We start from the raw sequence: 18,899 nt of genomic DNA on the forward strand, positions 1-18,899 counted from the left end.
AATTGCACAACTGTTCATACTAAACTGTATAAAAAGGCACTCCGATATTGAAGAAGTGTGAGTGCTGCGGCCTGCGTCTGTGATCCTGTATTTGTCACAATTATGGCTTACATTCATGTTCACATTTATTTGCTGGAGGTGCTTTGCATGTGGTGTTTTTTTTTTTTTTTTTTCATCCTGCGGATTTAATACATAATCATGAATCCATTAAAAAACAAAAATCCACATTTTTGTATCTGAATGTAATGCCCAAGTATACGAAGTATAGAAGTAGAATGGGCATCTTCCTTTTCCCAGTCCGGGTGGCTCAGGTAGAAGGACTATTGTGACTTCTCTGCTCTTTGTTCTTTGTGATAACTTGGGCCTACAAATAGAAGTGACCTCACATGTTGCCAAGGCTAGAAGCAGCAGGGCATGAGGACCATTATTATAGTGTCGGTTTAACCCCTTCCTGGAAGAGGCCTTTTATGAACAGGAGTGACATTGCACTCTGTAAATGTCGGTGTAGCAGACGCGGCACGGTTTCCGAAGACCAATGCTGATCTTGTACAATTCTACCATTCTAGTACAAGCCTGTAGGCAATACCTGCCTTAGTACAGCAGCAGAAGTGACACACGCTGAGCTGTAGCTCCCAATCAAGAGAGCATTAATTATTCTACACTCTTCTAAATGTACAACTCATGTGGACAGGAACTTGTTGACACGGCTGCATTTCTTCTTGGCTGATGGCATCATCGGTTATTTCCCTTTCCTCAACCCCCGGGTGAGTAGGCGCTGGCAAGCTTCATATGTGGGTGGCAGAAGCTTTTTTTAATTCCTCTTAAATTTGATACATAGTTAATTTTATGCTAAAGCTTTTCGGCCCCTTTTTTTTTTTCTTTTTGCTTTGCAACTATTTTAGAGCTGCAAAAGGGGAAACAAGTTGAAAGACATTGCGGTTGTTGGCACCTTAGGCCGGACTCACGCGAGCGAACGACTACAGGCAATCAAATGTATAAGCTTGCAGTATAGGAATGGCGTAATATGCGAGTGCCAAAAAAACCCCCCAAAAGCATGTTCCATTTTGCCATATATTACACATGACAGAGCCCATTGTCCTCTAGAAGTGCAACAAATGTATCAAGTCTCCTAATATATATTTGTTGCATCTAACGGAACCTCTTTGTATCAGACGACCATATGCACAATTGCGCACGCTTCAGCGCCACGTATTTGTGCAGTTGATGAGGTAGATTTCCGCGGGGAAGCGTTTCTGTGGGGTACCGTTTCTCCTTGTGGAGGGCATCTGGTAGATGCAAGTAGATTCGTAGGCCATATAATGCTCCAAGAAATTTGGTGTGCATATTGGAGATGGTATAATGCCTGGCATTGTGTAGGCATCATACCAGTTGCTATATCACCAGGTTGGCACCTCTATGCCGTCTTTCCTGCTGTGGTTTTTCAGCGAGGGTGATAAGGGGCATGGAACTGACCTTATGAGAAACATGGCAGCTCTGGTTCTAATAGAGCTCCTTCGCTGCTATATAAATCACACCCAAGGAAACCTCTGAGAACCTTCATTCCCATCACTGTCGTGTTCCCAGTCTACCACGTAAAATCGACTTTGTAGGAGGCGAGGTACAAGGTGTATGTCTAGACATCAGAGGAAAAAATCTCATTAAAACTAAAAAAGGCCGGGTGAGGGAGGCCGGTTATAGAAACGGCACGTGTTTTTAATAGAGCGCCGGCTCTTCACGTATTGGCCGCAGTGTTTGATCCTTGGCAACACAGGAGAGAAGGTGAGGGCCGCTGTAAAGTCAGGCACTTCAACGATTATTGTGGTCCGGCTCATGTTTGGGCCGTTCAAGCCCAAATGAACATTTTCTTTTTTTCATTAATGGGCTCTATTATATGCATTTTAAGCATCCATACATTTTTGGGTTTCTTTTTTTTTTTGGGTACTTTTAGGTTCCATTTTAAAGAGATCCAATAGATTTTCTCTTTGGACGGAGGGTTACAATCCGCGTGCTTTTCTTCGCCAGTACTACCAGTCATACATTCTACATTCCTCAACTCTGCTCTCATTCTATGATGTTGCTTTTTCCTCTTGGGGAGGATGTTGTCAAAAGTAGGAGGAGATAGAAACGTACATCTAAAATATCTGAATGATGTCATTGTCAGGATGGAAGCCGAGGGACGGTTTCCAAGGAGGGTGTCCTGTGCTTCAGCGCTGCTAGAGCGGATGGCTTATTCGTTGTTTATGGCTCATTCAGGCAAATATGGTTTTTGTTCTTGTGCCGTCCATGGATTCCACAGACAACACATATACCCATAATAGTCAATAAGGCGATATTTCACACTAGCTGATAGAAATAGGTGCTCTCCCTAAAGAAGAAACCATACCGTTCCTGACCTACGTCTATAGGTCTTCCACTGGCCAAGCCAGTAATCTACTGCACAGTGATGGGGGGCAATCGCCCGAAATAGCTGTCTGTGCATGGTTATTCTGGTTTTGGCTAACAATTCCCAGTCATTGTTATAAGGTTTGTTTAAAAAGTCTGACATTGACTTGCAGGAATTCTGCCTTCCAATAGGTGGCGCTGCAGAGGTATTGTTCTATCTTCCCATTTGAGGAAAAAAATTGTGGCATGTCCTTTTCTCTTTCGATGAGAATAAGTGTAGTGGTATCGTCCGTATCAGGTGATGTCCATGTACCCTGCAGTGTGCCGTCCATGGACGGATTTGAATTTGGAAGTACGGAGTATAGATTCCACCTCTGGACTCCACAGCAAATCCAGCCCCTTAGCATGCAATGTAAAAACGTGATTTCCTGCCTATGACTGGAAATCGATTGCTTGCAGAGAAGAAATCGCAACGGAGTTGTGTCATCGCATAGCGACGGGGGGCAGAAACTCTATCTTTTCTCCTTAGGGAGAGCACCTAGACAGTGAGTGAGGAGACTCGAATGGCCATGCACGCTCCTCTGGGTAATATGCAAATAAGGGAGATGGGATAAAACCTCTACAGTACCTCCTATAGGAAGGCAGCATGCCTTCAAGTCAAAGTCAGACTTTTTATACAAGCCTTGTAACAATTGTTACAAGGCTTGTATAAAGTCTGACTTTGGCTTGAAGGCATGCTGCCTTCCATTAGGTGGCACTGTGGAGGTTTTATTCAATGTCCCTGAATCGCCTAGCAATGGCGCCACATCCTATGTACTGCGCATGCGTGCCAAAGCACTGGCCAGCACATTCGCAGAACAAAGAAGACGACGCTGAACAGGTATGTGGGCTCACCAGCCGGGCACCAGGTTGAACTCCGCTGTGCGATTCTGCATGTGATGTCCGACCCGCCTGTGGACAGACAGCTTTAGGCTGGACACCATTTCTCAGTGCCTGGCCTCTGATAAGATATACTTTAAGGGTGCGTTCACACGTTGTGGAAGCGCTGCACGTTTTCTGCAGTGGAAAAGTTTACAAAGTGAATTGGAATAAACCAAATCCCGCTCGCATGTAGAAGGAAAAAACGGCTGCGGATTTTCTGCTGCAACTGTACTGTAACTTTAACCTGTGGATCCACTACGGAAACTCTGCAGCATTTCCGCAATGCATGAATACACCCTAAGGCCTTATTGACCCAGCCATATAGACACCGCTAAAAAAAATTTGGTAAAAATTGCGACCATCTGAAGCATTGGATTCCAATGTATTCGTTCAGATGAACAAGTTTTGTTAAAAAAATAAATAAATAAAAATTGTTCACTAAAAATACAGTTTTCGGTATTCAATTTTTATGCGCTGCGTCAAGATAGATCTTTTGCTGAGATGCGTGTGTAGCTCCCATAGACTTCAATGGAAGCTGAAAAAAGGGAGGGTGAGGGAGTTTAGCTGCATCTAACCCTGGGAACAGTAAACAGCTGGCCCTATTTAGGCATTAGTAGTCATTCCTAGAATTTCTGCTAAGCGATTGATCTCTGTGCTGCAGCGTATTTTTTACCGATACGCAGCAGCCGCCCGTGTGACTGGCAGAGAATACACTAATTAAGATTAGGACCCGATTGTGGCTATTCTTCATGCGACTTTACAGCACATACGGGCGACCGTAAAAACGCATACAGCTGTGTGAAAGAGCCCTAAGCTGCAAGAAGCTTGACTGCCGGTACGTTCTTCATTGGCCGAGCTTACATGTTGTAGTATGGCTTGCTGACTCAAGACTGAACTAGACTCTTGAAGGACATGGACACTGCAGAGACATGCTGAGTCTAGTCTTTGTTCAAAGATGAAGTCATGTTCGCCAATGTCTCCCTCTACTTGTGCGCTGTGATTTATGGGATATTCGGCTACGGAGGAACATTCATGCCCGTCTGACATAGGAAATGCCCCAGTGTAATGATAGCCTGCTAACAACATTCCTACAAATGACTCAACGCTAGAGTCTGATGGCTTCACGGCCTTAGGCCTTCAGCTACAGGCGATCCTCTTCCAAAATGTGTCCACTGCAGTTTTTTGCTCACTACATCCATTATGTTTGTGTTCTAATATGGTCAAGGCAAGTCAAAAATGCTGGTGCGCACATCTATTACTGCGGACATCGCACCCCGCGACGTGCATTAAAGTGATGATCTGAAAGTAAGAGAAGGGTTGTAAATGTCAGCTCTCGGCCCAATAAACAGTAATATTTTATGTTCTCTTCTTGTTACAGACGTCGAGGCCAAGAAGGCTTGTGATTGGTTGCGAGCTGCGGGATTCCCCCAGTATGCACAATTATATGAAGGTAATGTTTTCCTCTTTCCATGTGTGTGTGTGTGTGTGTGTGTGTGTGTGTCTTTTTTTTTTTTTTTTTGGTTCTTTTTTAGCTATTTGAAAAGGAACTTGGTGGAAAAGGAAAAATGGGGTCCCACGCTGTGGGGTTGTCTAGGATTGGAAAAACATAGCTGCTTCCCTCCAGAATCTGCACCACACCTGGGCTCACGGTGTGCTTAATCCCATTCACTTCAGTGGGGCAGAGCTGAGTTGCCATACCGGACAAAACCCGTTGACAGGTGTGGTGCTGCTTCGCATATAAGTCAGCCATGTTTTTTTTTTTTTCTGTTCTCAAGCAGCCTCTTTACTAATTTGGCAAACTAATAATTTTGAAGTTCTTGGATTTAGAAATGAGAACTCGAATCGGCATACACCGTGGAACCAGGGAGTATTTTAACAGGAGACTGGCATCGCTTCTCTTCATCACGTCCGTCATCCATTTGATGGATGACTGACCTGTTGAGTTTGGTTCAACCTCGAAATGCGATGCCTGTCTTCATGTTAATATGAATAAACCTATGCTGCCCTCCATGGGTGCATGGTGTGCACCGGTAGGAGTTCCTATTTCTATATCTAAGAGATACCCGACACCGTTAGTGTGCAAAAGGAGCCGGCAGACAACGGTATACTGCAATCATGTTCAACATGGCTTCTTTACTGGTCCTCACACTTCACCATTGGGTCCACACATGGAGGCGCCACTTTTTTCTGTTTTGTATGTTCTAATTTTGAAGTTCTGTCACTTCGGTTATTTTGTGAATCTCCCAAACTTTATGACTTTTTTTTTCAATGTACACTATCGGTCAAAAGTTTGACCGGTAGTGTAAATGGAGCCACAAACTCAGGAATCAAGGCTCCAACACGCACACGGAGCCGAGAGGATGGAACTTAGTTCTTAAACAATAGCTGGAAGCATGGCATCATGGGGAAGTGTCAGGCCAACCATTGTCTGACCAAGTGACTTCCAGATAGCCCCTCCTGAAAACGGCTCCCAAATAAACAAAGACGACAGCAACTGCTAACAACCAAAGCTCATAACTAGGTGCAAAACCTTCCTTCCCGTTCCTAAGGGAAGTGGTGAACAGCTGTAGATTATGTTCTCTGTGAGGCAAGATCACTGAAGTAGGATACGGCGAGGAAAGCACAACTAGATAAGACATTGCTTCAATATTTAGAGAATTGGATGTCTACACAGAATTTTGTCAAGGGTGGTGCAGACACATCGAAATAATTGTACTGAATGGACACAGTCCCTTTGTTATAAAGGGAATGTCGCCATGATGCCGCACCGTGCACTTAAACAAATGTGGAAATAAATAGTGCTGCTATATTGTACACAAATACACCCATAGAAAGACAACCCGATGTTTAAATTCGAGCACCATGAAAGGGCGTCCATTAATAGCTTGACGCCTATAAGTAATGCTAGCTCAGTGCCCGTTGTATACAATGGTGCCGGCAAAGTGTAACGCTATTCTCTATGGTGGTGTAGGGCAGTAATTTAATGATATATTCCTTGTTATTTAGGTAGTAAATGGAATAAAGTGACCCTCCGGTTTCAGGACAAAATTAGTCCTAGGACTGTAGGGTGTTGGGGTATAGTTGCTGCAGCTGTTCTTCTCTGTTGTCCCTCCGATCTGCTGGTATTAGGACCCATTTCCAAGATGACTTAAACAATCTTCAGACTACCTAATCTCCATAGTGCATTGGTAGTGTTTGACCATAAATGCACAAAATCTGCTTTCTGATAGGTCAGAGCTGCTCACGTTATCTGCAGTGGCCAATCAGAGAGCAGGCCTGGCACAGTGTGCCTTAGGTAGTTAGAAAATTGCTTTGGCCATTTTGGACAACCAAAAATGGGGCCAAAACCAGTGAATTAGAGAGGGGCATCAGAAAAGAACTGCATGTAGTATACAGAATATAGTTCTGAAACTGGAGGGTCCTTGAGAGTTCCATTATTTTATTTTTTTCTGATCCTGCACTGCCCCTTTCCCTTTCATGATGTTTTTGAGTCTTCAGGTGAAGCTTCAGTCTATTAGTTTTAATCACCGTCTGCTTTTCCTTTTGCAGATTCCCAGTTTCCAGTGGACATTGCATGCGTGAAGAGAGATCATAACTTTTTGGATCAGGATTCCCTTAAATCCCTCTGCAGGTAGTTTACATAAAGTCATGTGTAATGTGTCCCAGTTAGTAACGAACCAACTGTAGGGGGGTCCTCACATGTGGGGGATTTTGGTGTGAATTTTAATGTGAATTTGCTGCAGATATTTCCGCTGCTGAAAATCCACAGCAAAACCACCACGTGTGAAGACGCCCCGATACTTGTTTAGTGATGGCACAATCATTGTTTGCAGGGATCAATGACCTGTCGGGAAAACTGGAACAAATGTTTATATGGAGTCCCTCTAAGGGAATGTTCATATGATGGAATCTTGAGGGGGTTTGAGATGGAATCCGCAAGGACAAATCCATGATGTGCCACTACTTCACACGGATTCCGCACCATATCTGCATGGAATCCATATTGGGAATTCAGCTCATTGAAAAGCTGTAGATCATGTGCGGATTGGCAGCCATATACTCGCATAGCCATAACAGATATTAGTAGCTCAGATGCAGATTTCTGCCATGGTTTTCTAATATGGAATCTACGTGAAGATGATACACCTTACGGCTCACTTACACAAGTGGATTTAGTCTACGTATTACGTACATATTTTTTTGGCGCATGCAGTGCTAAAAGCCCATTCATTTATATTGGGCCATTCAGTCCTGCTTTTATCATGCGCTTGAAAGAAACGCAGCATGTCCTATTTTGCTGCTTATTACACACCATTCTCATAGTCTGGCACATAAATGTGCAGTGCATATGCATTGTTACATGTGTAATTACGATGTATTGGGCGCGTTATTGTTACTTGTCCTGCACTGTAATGGAAAAAAAAATAGCATTACTGTCAGTGAAGAAAGTGACCGCTTGAGATAACACACTGCACTACATAAGTAGTGCAGTGTATTATCTAAGCAATCAAACTAGAGCATCTTTAAAATGCCCCTTGTGGGACAAATTAATGTGGTTAAAAAAAAAAGTTTTTCCCATAAAAATAACATTTAAAAATGTTATTTTCCCAATAAAACACAACTTACCATTGGAAAAAACATTAAATATTACATAATTGGTATCACCACATTTGTAATGACCTGTACTTCTAAAGTTAGGCCACTGTTACATGTGCGGTCGGCAAAACGCTGCGATTTTTCTCTAGTTTTCGGACGCAGGGTTTTAGCGCACTCCATCATTGGAATGGGTAATGAGGTGCACTAAATGGGGTTAAAAAAAAAAGCAGACCGCACTCGAGCGCATGTCTACAGAGCCCCGTTGAGATAATTGGAAGTGTTATACCACGATTGCGCAGCGTTTTGAACGCCGGGGTAATCGCAGTAAAAAGTGCATGTGTGAGGGTGGCCTTACTGTTGCCTGTCCTCCGCTGTGCACTGTAATGCAAAAAAATGTAGAAAAAGTATGTGAGAAAAAAAAAAAAACAAGGCACAGAAAAGCTGAGGTGCTCTCTGGCCGTAACTGTGAATTGCAACTGAGAGACTCTGGTGCAACTTGCATTGGACGTCACCCAGATACCAATCCGTCTGCTGTCCAATACATACGGTCACGGCACATTCATGTGCATCAGCGTGTCCGGTTTATCATCCATGAAATGGACTTCAATAGGACAAAGCATGAAGGTTTTGTTTTTTTTTTACGTGGACCATCAGTCCATGTGAAGCATATACCTGTATATAGCTTCATAGGCCTATAATGGGGCCATCTGCTGTCTGTACATTTATGCTAGTTTTTTTTGGTTAGCCATACACTATTTCAAAATGTTATCTCCTAGAATGACATCGATGAAAACCTCAATTTATTCCCCCAAAAACAAGCCCTCACACAGCTCCATAGATGCATAAAAAAGCGTTATGTCTCTCTGTATATAGGGATGCACAAGTTATATTTTAGGAAAACCCTTCTATTGTGCAAAAGTATTCAGGTTGTAAAAAAAACCCAAAACAATCTAAACGGTATAAAATCCCCTATACTACACTTAGTATCTCTGGGTCGGCAAATGTGACAAGCCGTCAAGATGATTCCAGCAAATTCTTCACTCCTTCCCTTCTGTGCCCTGCCCCAAACCGCATTTTATGTCCACATATGAGACCTTTCCATACTTGGGAGAAATGGAGTACCAAATCTTGTGGTGCTTTATCACATATGAAAAGGAAAACATTTGTGGCTAAACTTGTGTTTTTTGGGGAAAAAAAAGTAAGGTTTCATTTTCATGGCCCAGTGTTCACCCCACCAATGACTCTGTATAAGGGATAGAAAGCTAGCTTAAATCTAGGGATACAGGACCAGCAATGAACCGTATATGTTCAGCCCAGGTATAAAGACGTGCAACCAGCGCAAAGCATGGTCCGCCAAACCGAATATAAAAAACTAATCAGAGGGGGAATTGGGCTGCTGCTCCACATGTATCGCCACCATACCGGGGCTCCCTTGTAGTGTAGGTTGTTTTTGTTGTTTGGTGGTGCCTGGCCTGCGTTGTCCTCCTCCACTTCTACTTCTCCCGCTGACTGTTTTCTTAGGTCCCCAGTAAAGGACAGGGCGCTGGGTATAGTCACCGGTTGGGAACTAAATGTCCGTTCCTTGTGAAGGACGTCCCTCACCGGAGTACAAATCTTAGAAGTCTGTGTATATTCCTTGGCTGTGATGAATGGAAATACAATTTCTGCCGCCGGTGGACACACAGTTTTACTCCCAGACACCTTCCAGTGACTCATCGGCAGGCCGCCCCACCCTTCAGTCTTTTCACTTTTTCCATGCTTCCTGACTTGCTCCTCTTCCCTTGACTGTATTTACAGGGTTTAATTACTGAAGTATATAGTAAAATCTAGAATTCTCGCCCATAACTTGTACTCATCCATTCCTTCCTGGCATGCGGGAAGATACAAGATGTCTTCTGGGTCTGAATAACATTTAGGTACTAAGTGACTTTTTGTCAACTCCCTGATACGGTGGCGGGATGTGGGGGCATTTTGTTGCAAATCTTGGATCTTGAAAAGGGGATTTCCTCTCTGGATTCAGTTCTAGCTTAACCCCTCGTGATCCCAGAGAATGTTGACTAAAAACCATGCCGGCATGCGGCTTTGCAGCCGCCTAGTACTAGTAGAGTTAAAAGGATTTCTTCAGCGGTGTTAATCCTGAACGCTGCTAAATGTCAGCACAGGTTGTTCTAAAGGATTTAACCCATTACTAAAAACCAACCCCAGCCTCTGCACGAAGGCGAATGGTCGTGATTTCATTGACGGGCAATGTAGTTGGCCACTTGAGAGAATTATAGGCATGGAAGGGAACAAATAGACCTTGACTCGCACAGAAAAGTTGCATTGATATCCTCTTGTTTTGCAGGCGCCTAATGACACTAAATTCATGCGCATCTATGAAGTTGGATGTTCATTATCGAAAACGGGTAAGCTGATGGATGCCTGCATATAAACTGGTTATAAACATTTGGAAGTAGACATCGAAAAGCATATTTGTGCAATAGAATTGCTTTTGTAGAGATGCATGTTGTTTAATATGATCACTCACTTAGTCTACATCATTTAACCCCGATGAATAGTCGATATAGCAGGGGCATACTGGTAGAGCGGGCACCCCGGGTACAAGGGGGTCGGGGAGTGGGAGATTAGCAATTCTGCTTTGGAAAAAGTACTTTAAATACAAGACCAGGACAGTGAACCGAATCTTTAACCCCAGGTGAAGAAAAGCCAAGCTGCAGAAACTATGAACGGGGGCAGAAGAATACATGTATAGTAAATGGCAACTTGTCTCGGAGTCTTTCTTTGTACTTGTGTAAACTAGCAACTATGTGCGATCGCAGTAACAGGACATGGACCGCTAGTAACAAGGTGCTGAAGTGTTCCGTGTCTCTTTAAAGCCGGTACATCCCAGTTCATATAGATGGAAACTTCTGAACTTTCAGTAACTTTGCAAATGCATTGGCTGATCTTGTATTGGTGTTTAGTTGACTTTTATTTAGGGTGTTTGTATCTTTTCATTGGCTTATGTCTAGTATCCTCCGCTCAGCAACAGCATGATGTGTCTGTCAATAAACTTCTGAACTAGTTTCAGCAGGATTGTGAATGAACTAGAATACAAGCTGTAATTCAGAACCAGTGCAAGACGAGGAATATCTGTAAGAATGAAAGGTTTATGTAAATGTCATAGTTTTATATAGATATCCCGCATGCATCCCAACAGGTTACAAATCCGTTTCCTCACTTTCTGATCCACTAAACCGATATTTAAATTTTCTAGAATGAAGACTCTGATGATGACGATCAATGTGCCATCAGTGACCGCTGGGCATTTCAGAGGGACCGGGGACGCTGGTCTCGGCTGGACTCGATTGAACTCCTGTCTCCGAAATTTGATGGACCACCTACCATGAAAAGCACATCCAGTAGGGATAGTATTTTAACAGACCTGAGCACAGAATTGGAGGCCACCTCTCTGCGCAGCGCAGGAAGCAGCAGAGGTATTATGGACATAGTTGTTACTCCTCCGGCAGATTTGTCGTCTTCCCCTTCTGGCAGTAAGCCATGCAGGAGCCTCAGCGACCAATCTCTAGCTTCTCACCGGCGAGGGTTAAAGGAAAAATCAAAGAAAAGGAAAACAAAGGGCTTTCTAAAAAGGATGGAGTCTTTGCGTAAGAAGGATAAAGATAAAAAGGATCTGGCAACTTTGATTTCCAAGGACCTGGATCACCCTGGGGCAGATGAAATGCATTTCCAAAATCGGTGTGATGATGACGACGAGGATGTAGACATTCACGTATATGATAAAGATTTCCTTCATCCTGGCTATAGGACTAAATCTGTATCTATTGGTAGTATTAGGAAGCCCCATGCGGACGGGCACTGTGGAGGGGTTTATCTGGAGGATTATGATCTTGTAGGAAAGGATGGTATGAGGCACAGGTTATCGCAAAAGTCTGATCGTCTGGTGTCCATCCCAATGGACCATAAGCCAGGAACATTCCCAAGGTCTCTTTCTATTGAAAGTTTATGCCCTACTAATCATGTACCCTTGGAAAGTTGGAAAATGGGTAGCAAATCTTTAGGACACTCGGTTTGTAGCAGTATAGACTCTCGTGGATTAGAGGGGAGACGGAGAAGAGGGTCATACAGTTCTATAGGTAGCCGGTCAAGCATTTATGACAACGTTCCAGCCTCGCTGACCGGCAGCGGGGATATTTTAGAACTTGGAGGTAGTAGTGACCTTTTTGGCCACCTGGATGATGTTCTCAATCATGTAAAGGGTCTACAGAGGATGGTGGAGCTTTGGTCGCGGACTGTGTGTCCTGAGCTTGATGAAGAGGAAACGGACTCCGGAGGTGAACAAATTGGTCATCTTGCTTATGAAGAAAGGTCTATTTCCGATGTCGGCACATCAGCCAGCGACTTTGACAGCACTGGCAATTCTCTCAATGAAACGGAGGAAGGAGAAATGCGGGAGAGAAGGGACTCTGGAGTGGGGGCATCCTTAACCCGGCCATCCAGGTGAGTCATTAGTAGAAGCCTTGCATGTAGGAAGTCTTCTGAGCCACCTGACATTGATATCTGGTGCAATCCAAATGTGAAGATATAACTACGATTCACAAAGTGTTACCTCTAGGTAGATGCTGGGCATTCAACAATATTTCGTTTTTGTTTCTTTTAATATACCTGTGAATAAAAAAAGACAACGCAGCCGTTCCTCTTCTCAACCTACTATATATGGGGTGAGGAGGTCACCTGTATGTCTTTAGCACTTTTGCATGGGCGATGGTCAAACCATTCTGCTTTAATTCTTTCTGAAAGGTTTTCCATTTCTGGGGACGTGAAATTGTGGAATCGTGGGGATGAATTAGTCTTCATCTGTGAGCTGGAAGGAGGAAGGGCAACCTCTTTGCAGTTTTATTGTTAGGCCTCAGAATAGTATTGCGTGCACAACCATATAGGGGTTACATATAAGGGTGGTCTCATGTCAGACAGAAAGATGTAGGGGAGTGCCCCCCGTGAGGTTCCCTTCTGTTAATTTGTGGTGCCTTTTGTTGAGTTTCCATTTTTAAGGTTTTATCTACATGTGAGCACATCTATATAGTTGGTGAGCTGTATGTGTGTAGTTGTGGTATGTAGGGGAGACTTGACCTAAGGAAATATAGAGAAAACTGGTGTATTAGAAGTTTGTAAATTTCTACCTACCTTTTGTTTATGGAGAGTTACAGGCCCAAACCTGGTGACAACTCTTTCTGTTGTTCTGGTAACCTTGTATATCTCTTAATCGGTGGTGTGGTGGGGCCCGAGCAGCAGAGACACATGCCCCTGCCTGTTGCCACATAATTGTATTTCTGTCTGATTACTATAACTGGTGGTCTCAGTTAACCAATTATCTAAGGTACTGTCCAGTCATGAGCTCACAAATTATTACATACATACATACATACAATGCCCAATTCCATTGAATAATTTTCTTGACCATGGAGGTAGATAGGTTATAATTATATCTATCTCCATCTATGCTCAGGAAAATTATTCAGTTGGATTGGGCATTCTGGTTATAATACAAAGGTGTTTGCTATATGTATGTATGTGTAATATTAATATGCTCACCTACTATTGATCTGCTCAGAGCTGGCTGCTTGGCCACTTTTTAGCTTGACTCTATTGGTGTATAATCAAGATCTGTGACTACAGTTTATATACAGTGTTTACAAGGGGTTTCTAAGGTAGTCTGAGACACACCCTCTGTCTCATCATTTGTCCAGGCTGCTTCTGATTGGCTGTTGTGTGTCACAGGATCACTAGGAAGTCAGTGCAAGAAGGACTAACTTACATTAGCAGGGCAGAATGATATTCGGATGGTTTATACTACGTTACAGCGTGCGCCGAGCCTTTCTATCTACAAGTTAGGTTTGAATCGCTCAATATGGTATTCCACTTGAACCCTGAAGGGAACATTGACTTCCATCAGTCAGAGACCACCATTGCAGACTTTGTCTCCATTCGACCAGGTTTCTGTTGCTTTCTGATATTTTTGGAGGTCAGACTAGAGTAGTTGATACTAATGATACTAATTCTCTATTAGTGACTCTTGGACTCGGCCAGCCGACCTCTCCCCATGCTGTCTTATTACGGACCGCTGTAGATGGCAGCCGGCAGGCACTTTGCTGACGGTTCACAGGGCACTGAAAATACTTCCATATTATGCTTTATGTAGGATTTTCTGCATTTATGCTAATTCCTTGTTTGTTTAAAAGGTAGAAGCATCATATAACCTGAGTACAGTCTGCCATTGTTTAGTGTGGATTGGACATCAGTAGTCTGTACTTGGTTGTGGGTGAGATAAGGCAACTAAATGGCTAAAGCCTTCTATTAAATGCAGCTGCTTCTGTTCCCCTGGATGTGTGTATAAAGCTGTTATTGTTACACTGTAGCAGGGTTAATCTGCAGAATTGTTTTGTCACCGACACTCTTTCCCCGGCAGGAAGCTACGCTGGCACAGCTTCCAGAACTCACACCGGCCAAGCCTCAGCTCCGCATCCTTGGAGATTAACCGGCAGTCGGCAGCTCAGCTCAATCTCTTGCAGAAGTTATCCCTACTCCGACTTACTGCCATCATGGAGAAATACTCCGTACCCAGCAAGCAGGGCTGGGCGTGGTGAGTAGTTTACGTGTTCCTCGCTTCCACAGATAGTTACAAGAAAAGGAAGTGAACCATCTGGATTACCAGGGTTTATGCACCAGTTACTAATAAAACGTGTACAGATTGTTATCTAGACGCAATGTAGCTAAACTAATAACACACAAACCGTTGTAGCGTTTGTCCTTCGTTAAGTAAACCTCCACAGTGCAAGGAGAAAAAGTCCACGGCCGTGACGGAATATCGCTAGCGATATTCCACTGCGGGGGAGGAGGGGGAGCACTCGCAGGTCTCCGCGATGAGCCTATCTAGTAGGCTCACCGCGGATAATCACGGCAAATCGCAGCATGCCGCAATTTCAATTCCGCGAGCGGAGAGTCTCTATGAATCTCCGCTCGTGGACGACTGGCTGCACTTTCCATAGTTAGCCTATGGAAAGTGTGTCATGCGAGGTCCGCTGGCGACTTATGGCTCCGGATCTCACAATGAAAACTCACCTATTGACACGCAGCCTATGGGAACTTCTGTGTTAGTGACTTCCCCAAAAACTAACATGCAAAAGATCTCTTAAGGCTGAATGCACACGACCAGGTCGGATTCCACATGCGGGATCCAGCCCAGAGCCTGGACGGTGAGCCCTGCGGACCTGTCCGGATGTTTTTTCTTCTGTACTGTGGATGTGCTGGCCGGCGCACAGTACAGATGTGACTGCGCCATCACAATTGATTTCCACTCATGGGCATGGAAACGTGCTTTTGGAAACCTACCATGGCATGCTATGGTAGGTATTTGCTGCGGAATCCAGAGGTGGATGCCCTTTCCGGATTCAGCAATGCAGATCCGGACGTGTGCATACGGCCCAAGTTAGGCTAAATTCACACGGGCGAGCGCGATATTGGGCCGAAGAACTCTGTCTGACATATCTCTTGCCAACGTGTGTTTTTGCACGCGGATGCGAGGTGTTTTTATTGTGAAATGTCTCGCATCACCTCTGTTAGATTGCGATCCTCAGTCACGTGTTTCACACGCATCAGAGGATCGCTAGTGTTTCCCCTTGATTTCAAGGGGAAACATCATATCACATAGAGAACATGCTGCGATTTTCCTTCTGTTCCTTGCAGCAATGTTTCAATGTTCTTTCTGTATATGCATTGCAAAGCACATCTATAAGACGACCTTGCCCTATGGCAGCCTAGTCTACAGTTAGCCTGGGTTCACACGGGACGGAATTGCCACTGAATTTTGATGCGGACATTCCACACGGAAATTCTGCCGGCAATCTTAAGCTGAAACTGACATGCTGCACAGAACGGAGAGCCGTGGCATTTCAATGTTATCGCCGTTTCCGCCGCGGCCTCTCTAAGGGGAGCAACGATTGCAGTGGAATACAGGTGGTGAAGCCACTTCAAAACCCACGCCGGTCGGTGCGGGTTTTTGAAGCTGCATTTCTGCCACAGAAATCTCGTGGTATTTCCGTGTGGACCCACTGCGGTCATTCCGCCCTGTGTGACCGCAGCCTTACTGATACAGAACAGTCTTGTACAAAACAAATCCCAACATGCTTTGTGCTGCCACTGTGTGCCGCCTCTATCTCTGTGGTGTCACTAGGTGCCAGGATTGCTGTTTTGTATGTGCTTTAGGCCTCCTTCCCACGAACGGATTTCCGCCGCGTAATTCGCGGCGAAAATCCGCTGAGTTGCCCGCAGCTATTAGGTTCTATTGAACCTAATAGCACAATGCTCACGATGCGTAATTCCAGCGCGGAATTACGCACCGCGATTTCTCCCGTCCTCACCCGCAGCATGCTCTATTTTCTGCGGGTGAGGACGGGCTGTACGCACTGACGGCTTCCATTGCAGTCAATGGAAGCCGTCCGTTCACGCTATCTCCCGCTGTAACCAGCGGGAGATAGCGTGAAAAAACGCTTTCCTGCCCACCGCCGCGCGTCATATGACGCCAAATGACGCGGCCGGCCGCGTCACGTGACACGGCCGGTGACGCGGCGGTGGTGGGCGGTGACGGGCGGTGACGCGGCGGTGGTGGGCGGGGAAGCGATTTCACGCTATCTCCCGCAGGTAAGTATAGGGGCTCTGGGGGGCGCCGTGACGGGCTTCACTGCGTAATATTACGCGGCGGACCCCGTCACGCTCGTGGGAAGGAGGCCTTAAGTCAGTTGGTGACGGACTCTGCTCATTGTATATTTACTGTATCTCCAAAGGCTGCTGGTAGGATGTACTTGTAGTATGCCATGTGTGCCACTGCCCAGTGCCAGGATGTCTTCACACGTGGCGAATTTTGGTGTGGATCTGCACCAAAAACCGCTGCATGATTTATGCAACAATTTGCCAATTGTTGTAAAGAATTTGACGCAGATTTCACCCTTTCAATTAAAGAGCTGAAGGCTACTGTTGGTCCACATCAAAATCTACTGCTGAGAACCCACACCAAATCCGCTACCTGTGAATGCCCCTTAAAAGCATTGAGTTGCTGTACAATAACTGGTTGATTGTTGGGATACTCTAGGCTAAGATCTGCTATGGACTAGCAGGGGCCCATATTCTGTTCTTGCACTAGGACGCTCATGTCTGTGTTTGCCCCTTAGTAGCTCATGTTAAATCAGGCCAAACTCAAAATGAATTGAAATCAATGGGAAATGCGCTACAGTACCAAGCCGGACCACTGCGCCATATGGTAAACACTTTCTGTGCTGACCGCAATGACAGCGGCCCCAGGTGTCCGTTGATCGTCGGGGATCTGAGCAGCCGGTCCCCAATGATCATCTGTTGATGATCTGTCGGTCATCAATAGAAAAAAAACTAAAGTCCCAGAATACCCTTTTAATCAAAGTTATGTCTACAGCAGTTGCATCTGCATGAAACCAGGGCTCCGAAACCACAAAAATATGTAACCAGTGAACATAGTCTCTATTCATGAACTCCTGTACCAGTTCCATCCACTCCCATCATTATAGGGTTACTCCAGTTACAGATACTGGATATGCCATAACTGTCTTCATAGAGGCAGATCCCAGACACCTTGCTTAGCTGTTTCTGTAACTCTGAGACGTAAATGAAGAGAGCCATGCTAATGACTAATAGATTATGTAATCTCGTACTCTTAACGGTCTATATACAGGAGTTTGTCTCTTGCTGTATAGTGCGGACCTGGTCTGTAGACATAAAGCTCTTTTATTTTCAGCATATTTTGGCAAGACATGTTAAATTTTATCAACAAATGGTCTTTGTGCGCCCCCTAGTGATCAGACACCTGAACTTGTCACTACAACGTTTATCCTTAGGGGAAACCTACACCATTGTCCTGTACTGCAGGCAATGTCACATAACCTTGTGTGTGTATATGTGTCTATATATTATGTACCACCTTATCCCAGGATGTGTTTGTTATGGTCTGGCATCCAGCATGTACGGCTCTTATATCAATTTCTCATAAATCTTATTGATCAACTTTATAATTTTCTTACATATTTTTGGCAACCTTGTTTCATAATCGTCCTCCATATATCGTTTTTATATAGGACTGTCCCCAAATTTATGAAGAGAAGTAAGCCATTGGACTACAGAGGGAGAGCGGTATTTGGGGTCCCTCCAATAATAAACGTGCAAAGGACAGGTCAGCCGTTACCGCAGTGTATCCAGCAAGCCATGCGCTATATTCGCAGCCAATGTCTTGACCAGGTACGTAAGTGCCGTGGATGCTACACGTGGTTGAAGGCTCAGCTGAATATTCTATGTTGTTGAGGGGTCGGAGTATAAAATCCTCAGAAAGTGTGTTTTGTATCTACTATATGTCATTTCATTATCTGCTGTTAATTAAACTCCTAAACCTTTTTACTAGTCTACAAAGTCTGCCAGTTCTGAGCTGATGTCTCTGCAGTACATCTTACTATTAACTACCTTATGTCTTGTTGCTGTGCTCAGTCTTGCCATAGCGTATGACTTGTGACAGGAAACTGTCTTCCACAACCTCACCTTTGTAGCAGTTTGGCTGTTCCTCATTCAGTTTTAAGTCTGCTACACAGCTATTTGTTTTTAGTTTAATGACTGTTTTAACCTAAATATGAAAATGATGATCATTATCAGCTATTTGATATAATTTGTTAATCATACACCTGATGTAGTGCAAGTGTACCTAGAAGAACTGATACTCTTTGGAAGACAAAGGGTGGTCGCACCAAATATTTTCATTTGGATTTCTCTTTTATTCATTCACTTTGCATTTTGTTAATTGACAAAAAACTATATTAAAGTATTCATAGTTTGCATCATTTTTTACAAACCTGCCTAAAACTTTTGCACAGTCCTGTAAGTCTAGCTGTTCCCGCTATACTCCTTGTCATCATTCCTCTTTCTCTGTCCTG

At 44.3% G+C, this 18,899-nt stretch overlaps 1 protein-coding gene across 4 annotated transcripts in view; it reads left to right on the forward strand.

Annotated features, from left to right (window-relative positions):
* The window catches only part of STARD8 (StAR related lipid transfer domain containing 8), a 131,165-nt gene that overhangs the window by 90,936 nt on the left and 21,330 nt on the right, over positions 1 to 18,899 (forward strand). For all 4 annotated transcript variants that reach the window (XM_066580984.1, XM_066580983.1, XM_066580986.1 and 1 more), the window contains 6 exons: positions 4,682 to 4,753; positions 6,853 to 6,934; positions 10,244 to 10,304; positions 11,156 to 12,399; positions 14,366 to 14,539; positions 18,057 to 18,216. In XM_066580984.1, coding sequence (XP_066437081.1) covers positions 4,682 to 4,753; positions 6,853 to 6,934; positions 10,244 to 10,304; positions 11,156 to 12,399; positions 14,366 to 14,539; positions 18,057 to 18,216 — 1,793 coding nt within the window. The remainder of the gene's footprint in view (positions 1 to 4,681; positions 4,754 to 6,852; positions 6,935 to 10,243; positions 10,305 to 11,155; positions 12,400 to 14,365; positions 14,540 to 18,056; positions 18,217 to 18,899) is intronic.

The sequence above is a fragment of the Eleutherodactylus coqui genome, chromosome 10 (assembly GCF_035609145.1).
Source record: "Eleutherodactylus coqui strain aEleCoq1 chromosome 10, aEleCoq1.hap1, whole genome shotgun sequence".
NCBI classification, from domain to species: domain Eukaryota; kingdom Metazoa; phylum Chordata; class Amphibia; order Anura; family Eleutherodactylidae; genus Eleutherodactylus; species Eleutherodactylus coqui.